This window comes from Danio rerio, chromosome 3 (assembly GCF_049306965.1).
Source record: "Danio rerio strain Tuebingen ecotype United States chromosome 3, GRCz12tu, whole genome shotgun sequence".
In the NCBI taxonomy this organism is placed as follows: Eukaryota; Metazoa; Chordata; class Actinopteri; order Cypriniformes; family Danionidae; genus Danio; species Danio rerio.
The window spans coordinates 16877334-16887478 of NC_133178.1; the positions used below are offsets into that span (position 1 = coordinate 16877334).

Genomic DNA, 10145 nt, shown 5'->3' on the forward strand with positions numbered 1-10145 from the left:
AAAATTTTCTAAAAGTGTGATCATTAGTTCTTGACTTAAAGCATTATTAAAGTTTATTTTTGCGCCCTGCATAGTTATTCACGCACAATGAATAATGTGTAGTTTCAGTGTCCACTGCGCAGTGTGCAGGGCACCAGTTGTCCATTCCGAACACAGCCCGCCACTTCTCATTGGGCGGCTAAGAGTTAAAAGGTGTTGTCGTGCGTCACGCAGGTGCCTCTCTGAATCTTAAATGTCAGACACGCTCGAGAGCTCACTGTAGCCTTAACGTCTGCAAAAAAAGCGCTTTACTTTCAAGTATATGAAATGTTTTGTAACCGAGTTAAACCCGCAGCCTCTAATCCGGCAGCGCCGCTAACCGCCCCCCGCGCATCGGGCTCTCCTCCACTCCTCAAACCTCTTGACCGGAGCACACTTTAGCCACTTCTGCCCTTTTTACGCGTTGATTTTGGGGCTGACTGCTGAACTTTTTCACCCCTGGGGATCGCTTCCTCTTTTCCGAAAGGACTTTTACTCGCGTGGATATGTGGTGGATGCTGTTTCCCAGATGGATCTGGTTTTTGTTGGGACAGCTTTTCTGTGTCTCGCGCTTGCATTTGCGCGCGCGAGCGATGCCAATGACTCTGTCCAAAGTGGTGTATTCTCATGCGGGAATGTGTCCGAACGAGATGAACCCGAACCTGTGGGTGGACGCCATGAGCACCTGCGCGCGGGAGTGCGAGTCCGACCAGGTGAGTTCAGCTGCTCCGCTACGTGCCATTGTTCCTGTTGCTTATGGCCAAACGTTTAACAATGCATCACACAGGCTTATTTGTAATATTTGTTGTGGAATAGTTTTAGTAGGCTACACTGGAAAAAATATTCATTGGATTTACTCCCTTTTTAATGTGTTTGCAAACAATTTATCCGGGCTGAATTTAAACAAAGTAATTAACTTGAACATGACTAGATGTAATTTGTTTGTTTAAAGTCAGCCCACATCAATCGTTTGCCAACCATTTAGCTTAATTAGTAAATCATTACATATAATGTAGTTTTTTTTTAATTTAATAAAGAAAATAGTAAATGTTCGCATCAGAACATGAATTTGTTTATTTATTTGCAGAATATGAATTTAGATTTATTACAACATTTTCAGTAACTAAGTTTTGGGAAAAGACTGTTACACTGTAAAAAGTGATTAGTTACTTAAAGCGAGTAAACCAATTGCCTTAAAAGCAACAAGTTGACTTCACAAAGATAATGTAAGTAAATTCATTGTAACCTGGAACTGTTAAGTTGACTTCATTTTATAATTATGTTTATCAGACTATTTTAGCACGTCTGTTTTCCAAAAATTATTGCAATACTTCATATTTGGTGCTTCATTAAGTCTATAAAATCTACAATTATAGCCTGTATTAAATTTAGAAGACACACTGAAGTCTGGAAGAGCAGATTTATTTTACTACATGTCATTTTGCTAGATACAGAAAAAGCTGAAAAACAAAAAACAAATATAATAAAGGGGTATTGAAAAAAGTGATTAGTTTACTTTTATTTTAAAAAGTAAGTAGAAATTGCATAATTATAAAAATGAAGTCAACTTAACAAATCCAAGGTACAATGAATTTACCCCCTATTATTTTTGCAAAGTCAAATTGTTGCTTTTATGGCAACTGGTTTACTAGCTTTAACTTTTTACAGTGTGCATGATGCATTTGACCATTATAATTTTTTTACCAAGTTTAGGTTTCATACACTGTAAAAAAAAATACTGGGTTCCACACAATTCCTTCATGTAGTCCCAACACATATTAAGTTATCTTTATCGTTTTTACAAATCTAAGTGGATTGAACATAAAACAATTAAGTTGTCTCACAAAAAAACAAATACATAAAGATTTGTGTTGTTTTTTTCTGAACTCATTTTATACTGTAAAAAAATTGACTCAACTCAAAACTTTCAGGCAACGAACTTCAGGACATTTTAGAGTTTACTTCAACTTTAATCAAGTCATGTGCTGTAATTGGGTTGAAAGTTGAGTTGTCCTGAAGTTTGTTGCCCTAAAATTTTAGGTTAAGTCAACTTTTTTGATGGTGTAGTTTAAACATGCAGCTAAACGTTTTTATTTCATTTTTATTTTTATTTTTTGAGTGTAGCTGATACCAATTTAGAGACTAAACACTGAGATGTAATGTTAATAAAATATTTACTGCCGTTTCTGCTAAAACTTTGATTAGCATGGTACATTTGATTGAATTTATTATCTAAATGTATTTATGTACAGTGCAAATGTAAGTACAATCCTCACAAATCTATCTTTTAAATTCATACCTGTAATAGGAAGTAATACAATAATATATTTGTGCATATACATTAGATTAGTCATTACTGAAGCCAAATCTGGAGCTTATCTAACAAAATAACTTACAACAACAGTCCAAAAACTAGTGCACCCAAATTTAGATGTCATAGAAAAATATTAAATACAAATGTAAAGAAAAAAAAAGGAAAAATCAAAAGAAGCAAAAAAAGAAAAATTTAGTTGAAATTTTGTAGTTAGTATATATATATATATATATATATATATATATATATATATATATATATATATATATATATATATATATATATCAATATTTTGCTTGAATTTAGTTGTATTATCTTTCAATTATATGTTTGGTGACTAAAATATTATTTTAATCAATATATCAGTTTGTAAATCTGTTTTGTTTAAATGCACCAAAATATATGACCTATATTCACTGAGAAATGGATACAAATATTCATTTTCAAAATGGGATGTACTCAATTATGCTGAGCATTGTAAATACTGTTGAAGTCAGAATTATTAGCCCCACTGAATTATTAGCCCCCCTGTTTATTTGTTTTCGCAATTTCTGTTTAATGGAGAGATTTTTTAAACATTTCTAAACATAATAGTTTTAATAACTCAGTTTAAATAACTGATTTATTTTATCTTTGCCATGATGACAGTAAATAATATTTGACTAGATTTTTTTTTTAAAGACCCTTCTATAGAGCTTAAAGTGACAATTAAAGGCTTAACTGGGTTAATTAGGGTAACTAGGCAGGATAGGGTAATTAGGCAAGTTATTGTATATCGATGGTTTCTTCTGTGGACGGTCGGAAAAAAAAAGTTAGCTAAAGGGGCTAATAATTTTGAGCTTAAAATGGTTTATAAAAAATTAAAAACAACTTTTATCCTAGCTGAATTAAAACAAACAGGACTTTCTCCAGGAGAAAAAAAATATTATCAGATATAGTGTGAAAATTTCCTTGCGCCGTTAAACATAATTTGGGAAATATAAAAAAAAAAAAAGAAAAAAAAATCAAAGGGGGGCTAATAATTCTGACTTCAACTGTATGCGTGTCTGTGCTTAATGTTTACAGTTCATTTTATAGTTACAAATTGCTGTGCCTTAAATTTTTAAGTTGAAGCAAGTGAACCGTATCAGTGATTTTAACTTAACATTAAAAGTTATTAAAAGTTGTCATATGTTGTTATGATTTGTTTATCAAATAATGTTGACAGTGTAGGCCAATTAGTGTATTAGCTACCCCTGTCTTCAAAAAATGTGACAGAACATTTACAAATGAAGGGTGGAGTTATGTATTATTTTATTAATAAATCTTTTACAAGGCGTCACAGTGGTGCAGTGGGTAGCATGATCGCCTAACAGCAAGAAGGTCGCTGGTTCAAGCCTCGGCTGGGTCAGTTGGCATTTCTGTGTGGAGTTTGCATGTTATCCCCATGTTCGTGTGGGTTTCCTCCGGGTGCTCCGGTTTCCCACACAGTCCAAAGACATGCCGTGTAGGTGAATTGGGTAAGCTAAATTGGCCATAATGTGTGTGAATGAGAGTGAATGGGTGTTTCCCATTGCTGGGTTGGAAAGGCATCCGCTGCGTAAAACAGATGCTGGATAAGTTGGCGGTTCATTCCGCTGTGGCGACCACAGATTAATAAAGGGACTAAGCAAAAAATAAAAAAATAAAGGAATGATACATGTTTTATTTGAATTAACATGTTTGGCAAGTTGTAAGGATAAAAGCTTAATTTTTTTTGAATGTCAGAATTTCAAATTCTAATAAGTAATGAAATCTGTGATTCTGTGAATCCTCTTAGCTGCATCTTTAAAAAAAAAAAAGCCTCAATAATTCTATACAATGGCATCTCACATCTCAAGATTATTTGCCTCTTCATTATGAATCAATTCAATTCAATTCACCTTTATTTGTACAGCGCTTTTACAATGTAGATTGTGTCAAAGCAACTCCACATAGAAGATCATAGTAAATGGAAACAGTGTAGTTCAGTTCAGTTTAGCTCAGTTCAGTGTGGAGTCCAAACACTGAAGAGCAAATCCATCGAATCACATGTTGAGGAAAAAAAAGTCACTCTGACAACAGAATCCCAGTTTTTAAAAGATGTCTAATAGATGTCTAATAGTAATCTAAACATAGTCGTCTTGGGTAAAATAAAGCTAAATTTGGGCTGTCAGTGAAAATCTAATAGGCGCTAAGAATAGGCCAAAACTAGACTAGTCATCAAGTAAACAGAAATAAATGACTACATATATAAAGTCTGTCTAATCTGTATATTTGACGATTAGTCTAGATTTGGGCTATTCTTGGATGTCTATTAGATTTTCACTGACAGCCCAAGTTTCGCCTTGTTTTAGCCAAGCTGTCTATGTTTAAATGTCTATTGAACACAACATTGTTTGCTGGGAAATATCGATTTCAATATGCTATAATAACATCTGAAATTAAATTGAAAAAAAAAAGAAAAATTCTACAATATTTTCTAAATGAATTTCACAGTAATTTTTTTATTATTTAACTAAGCTATTTTTGTTCTAGCCTATGCTATAACACAGTCCTTGATCATCTGAATACTTTTTATGTATACATTTTGTTGTAATTGTAGAAAAAACGACAACTGTCACTGTCTGTGACATAAAAAAATGTCCATCTCATGCAATAACTTCAGTAACTGATTTTAAAAAATGCACATTAATTTCTAGTCATCTGCATATTCATATGAAAATATTGTTCTAAAAATATCTGATCATCTGAATTCATTGTGTTTTTGTTTTTAAAAGATGTCTAAAGATGTCTAATAGATGTCTAAACATAGTCATCTTGCTAAAACAAGGCTTAATTTGGGCAGTCAGTGAAAATCTAATGGACATCTAAGAATAGGCCAAAACTAGTCTAGTCATCAAATAAACAGAAATGAATGACTACACATATAAAGTCTGTCTAATCTGTTTATTTGATGACTAGTCTAGTTTTGGGCTATTCTTAGATGTCTATTAGATTTTCACTGACAGCCCAAGTTAAGCCTTGTTTTAGCTAAGCTGTCTACATTTAGAAGTCTATTAGACGTCTATTAAACACCAAATTTAATGTTGGGAAATGTCGATTTCAATATGCCACAAAAACATCTGTAATTGATTTGAATAAATACACATTAATTCTCAGTCATCTGCATATTCTTATGAATATATGTTGTTCTAAAAATATCTGATCATCTGAACACATTGTGTTGTCATCGTTGTAAAGACCGTAAACAGTGGCACTGGAAAATGTCTAATTCATTGGAAAAATACACATTAAGCCTTCTAGTTTATGCCAACACTGAAAAAGTTAAACTTAATCAAACAGGAATCTCATGCATGCCAATAACTTCAACAAACTTTAAGCACGCTTCTCATGAAATCTCATTTGTACCTCCAGGACTGTGAGCCGTTTGAGAAATGCTGTTCAAATGTTTGTGGACTCAAGAGTTGTGTGGCCGCCCGATACATGGACATTCAGGGCAGGAAAGGTCCAATGGGAATGCCCAAAGGGGTCACCTGTGACAAGTTTATGTGCACCCAGCAGGGTTCGGAGTGTGAAATCTGGGATGGACAACCAGTATGCAAGTGCAAGGACCGTTGCGGACGGGAGCCCTTTTTCACCTGCGCCTCAGATGGCATGACTTACTATAACAAGTGTTACATGGATGCTGAGGCTTGCACCAGGGGCATCACTCTCACTGAAGTCACCTGCAGGTATCACTTTAGCTTGTCTAATACCAGCCCTCTCCCAGTGGAAACCACTGCCCGGCCCACCACTGCCCATCCCATAACTACTCCCATGGACATTCAACGTCCTGCCATGCTCAGCAAACCAGCACACCACTTTGTTTTTGTGGGCGAAACGGCCAGCTTCCTCTGTGAGGTGACGGGAAAACCAAAGCCAGCAATTACATGGGAAAAGCAGATCGAAGGTAAAGAGAATACTGTGATGAGACCCAACCACATGCAAGGAAACATAGTAGTAACTAACATCGGCCAGCTGGTCATATACAACGCTCAGGTTCAGGATGCAGGTATATACACCTGCACTGCCACAAACCAGGGCGGGTCCGTGCAAGCACATTTCCCCCTTTCTGTAGTCCCTAGGGAGCAACTCAAACCAGTGCTGGTGATGAATTCCACTCGTCTACCTGCTGAAGAGTGCCTGAAAGCACCGGACATGGATGACTGCGGAGAGGAGAGTATGAGATGGTACTATGAAGCCAAGCGCAACAACTGCTTCACCTTCACGTACAGCCAGTGCAACAAAAACCGAAACCATTTTGATGCCTATGATTCGTGCATGCTGTCCTGTGGAGCGGAGCTCGCGGCACCTTGCTCCCTGCCTAGTGTGCAAGGTCCTTGCAAGGCTTACAAGCCACGCTGGGCTTACAGCCATGCACTCAAAAAATGCCAGTCATTTGTTTATGGAGGCTGCGGCGGAAACGAGAATAACTTCGAGAGCAAGGAAGCTTGTGAAGAGATGTGCCCATTTCCCAAGACCCACAACTGCAAGCAGTGCAAACCCCGGCAGAAGATGGTCCCCAGCTTCTGCAAGAGTGACTTTGTGGTTTTGGGTCGCATTTCAGAGTTGACGGAAGATCACGACTCTGGACATGCCCTCATCACGGTGGAGGAGATCTTGAAGGATGAGAAGATGGGGCTGCGATTCTTTGGGCAAGAGCCTCTGGAGGTCACACTGCTCAACATGGACTGGAACTGTCCCTGTCCGAACATAACGAGAGCCGAGGGACAGATGATCATCATGGGGGATGTTCACAATGGGATGGCCGTGCTTCAGCCCGACAGCTTCGTTGCCACTTCCAGTGTGCGGCGTGTTCGCAAACTCCGTGAGATCGTCAACAAAAAGACTTGTGACATTTTGAAGGAGTTCGGCAGCACAAAGTACTAGGACATTACAATTCCCGAATCTCTGGACACCCTAGAGGAGGGTTGTCAGATGCTGCTTCTGGAGTGTATTTTCCCCTTTTTTTTTAGCTCCAATACGCCCGCCTTTGGGCTTGTAGTGACCCTGAAGACCTTGAATAACTTCAGGTCTAAAGTTAAGTTCTAAAGAAGATGATCCTTCAGGAGCAGTGTTGGACACTCTTGTCTTAAATCAGAGGTATCCATACCTGTTTCTGGAGGGCCGGTGTACCTCTAGAGTTTAGCTCTTAAATTATTATTTTTTAAATATTGATGCGACCTCCAATTGACAATAGCCCCTTTCACACACTGATACTAGTAAATATCTGGAAAACGACTTTACCAGTAAATTTAAAAAAGTGCTGTTCACACAGGCAAGGACGTTACGGAATTTTTCCGGAAAAGAGCATTCACACATCCATTCCAAAATATCGGAAAATTCTGACATCATCAACCAGAAATGAGCTCTAAATGGCTGCGCTTGTATTTGTAAACATTTGACTACATCACAAACTCTGTGGATGGATCAGTATTGAGAACAACTCCAATGAAAACACATAGAGAAACACTTTCGCATGTCAAGATGTACATGATATTTGTGTGTGCTGGCGCTCACGTGCTGTGTCAAGGGCACACGCAAAGCTTGAAGGTAAACAAACAATGGCTTATCATAATCATCTTATCGATAATTATTTACACGATTGGCATTAAGATGAACATATAAGCGTTATCTGACTAACATCCAGCAGCTCAATATGTCTGGTAAAATTTTCAAAGGATTTTATTTTCATAAACCGCGCGGAAGTTAATTTGTCTGATTGTTCTGATTGGCTATAGCAGACGTCTCACGTCAGCACATTCTAGACGTGCACGCGATCTTTCCAGCAATCTTCCTTCTGCATTCACACAGCGACGCATTCCGGCAAATTACCAGTAATGTTACAACTTCTCTTTCCGGAAAATAGCCAGAACGAATTTACCGGTATTTTCAAAAAGGGCCTGTTCACACATACACACCTTTCCGGAAAATTGCCGGTAATCTTCCGGAAAGGTGTGTATGTGTGAAAGGGCCTAATAACAGCCTCCAAAATGAGATGCAGATTTAGAGCTATGGAAATCCACATGAGGTGGTTTTAAATTAGCAAATATTTCAAATATTACCGATGTAAACATGAGCTGAGCAGCTTACAGCACAAGGCTTAATTGAAAAGCACGCCACTCCTGTTGGTATCGTCAATCCGCTATGCGTAGAGTTGTTAGTGGAGGGGCCGGATTACAATTAACCTCTCCAATATTTTGAATTTGGACTGCTAGACCTAGTTTAATCTGACATGCTGCACCTTTAAAGAAAACTGTAAGTTTCCCACTCATAATAACAACTTTGTGGTGTTCATATGCATTCAACTCGTAAATACAATTTATCCAACATGACTTAAATGCATGATAAACTGCAGACTAGCAGCCCCTCAGGAGCAGTATCGGACACCCTTGTCTTAAACAAGGGGTATCCAAACCTGTTTCTGAAAGGCCAGTGTTCCTCAGAGTTTAGCTACACTTTTTTAAAAGCACAACTTGGGGTCCTCAGATTGATTAGGTAGATAGGTGTACTGAAACTGCAGATCAGCAGGCCTCCAGGAGCAGTTTTGAACATCCTAAACCAACGTGCCTGCCTCTTGTACCTGTATTTCTTCTTGAAACAGGCTCACTTAAAAACTTGACTTGTAGATTCTACAATCATATCTCATGCTTCTGACACAGCATGGAGCTGCTTGAATTATCCAAGGAGAGATTAAATATGTGAATTACACTGTATGACACACAGGCATACGTATATGCTAGCTGATTTCCTATGAAAGTATTACCTTATTTACATCTACATGTCGTAATGTAAGTCCAGTTATTTTGGTTTGACTAAAAAGCCACAAATGTAGTATTTAACTCTTTCTAACTGTCTCAAAAGAAATGCCTTGCAGGCAGTCACTGAACTTTAACTTTCAGTGGAAACCAATGGTTAAATATTACTAACCTAAAACTTTATTTATGCCTTGTGAGGATTTAATTAAAGCTGAAGTGTGTAGTTTTTTTTTCAGAATAGGCAGAATAAACACCATCTTAACATGCCGCTGAAATTCTAAGCAAACAATTTAGAGTTCACAATGCTAGATTGTTCAAGTACAATAACATTTGTTCAACCAGTACTGCAAAATCCTTGTAGGATTTATTTGTCTGACGAATATGGGAACGATCAGGAAACTTTCATTTCAGGTTGTGGCGAGAAAATTACACACTTCAACTTTAATTATGAAGCCATGTCATTCTTAAAGTAAAAAACATGACATGTTAAATACTATTGCACCTTATTTTAATTCATAGTCTTTTGTGCTGTAATCATTGTCCGTTGTCCCGTCTATTTATGCATTACTACCATAAATTGAAACAAAGGTAGTCCTATGTACTTTACAAAGTATGTTACATGTTGTTTTTGTTGTTTTCTTTGTCAAACCATACAATGGCAAACATATAATGAGATTATAACTATTATTTTATGAACAGCTGAAATGCATTTAATGTTTATGAAACACCAGAGAGACCATTAAAGACATTTCCAATAAAACCCAGGCATTATTCTTGTTTGAGATCCTTTCCACAAGATATACAGTACTTGCAAGCTTCAGTAGTGTGTGGTCTCTGAGAGACTTTTTTTTAAAATGTGCTTTGATAAGTAGGGGCATACTTTATAATAGAAGAGCGATCCCACCCCAATCCTGATGGATTTTATTGTCAGTCAGTCCTGGCCTGCAATCTGGAACAGTCGGGCACTAATCTGAATATCCCTTAAGTCAGGGGTGTCAAACTCAATTCCTGGAGGG

General features: G+C 37.2%; 1 protein-coding gene across 2 annotated transcripts; it reads left to right on the plus strand.

Moving 5' to 3' along the window:
• The first annotated feature begins 212 nt into the window (after positions 1–212).
• On the plus strand, positions 213–9894 carry wfikkn2a (info WAP, follistatin/kazal, immunoglobulin, kunitz and netrin domain containing 2a). 2 transcript variants are annotated; one of them, XR_012400907.1, is made up of 3 exons: positions 213–731; positions 5747–8272; positions 8327–9894. XR_012400907.1 is itself a non-coding variant. In XM_688302.10 (2 exons), exons 1-2 carry the CDS (start codon positions 525–527, stop codon positions 7259–7261), a joined length of 1722 nt encoding a protein of 573 aa, XP_693394.5. In that variant the 5' UTR covers positions 213–524; the 3' UTR covers positions 7262–9894. The 2 variants fall into 2 exon arrangements, 1 of the variants encoding a protein (XP_693394.5); XM_688302.10 differs by having other exon boundaries at positions 5747–9894.
• The last annotated feature ends 251 nt before the right edge of the window (positions 9895–10145 follow it).

Excerpts from the sequence above, each read along its gene's own strand:
- wfikkn2a (XM_688302.10), top strand. The coding sequence starts at position 525 with ATGTGGTGGATGCTGTTTCCCAGATGGATCTGGTTTTTGTTGGGACAG. Across the intron at positions 732-5,746 it reads GGGAGTGCGAGTCCGACCAG|GACTGTGAGCCGTTTGAGAA; the intron begins GTGAGTTCAGCT and ends TTGTACCTCCAG.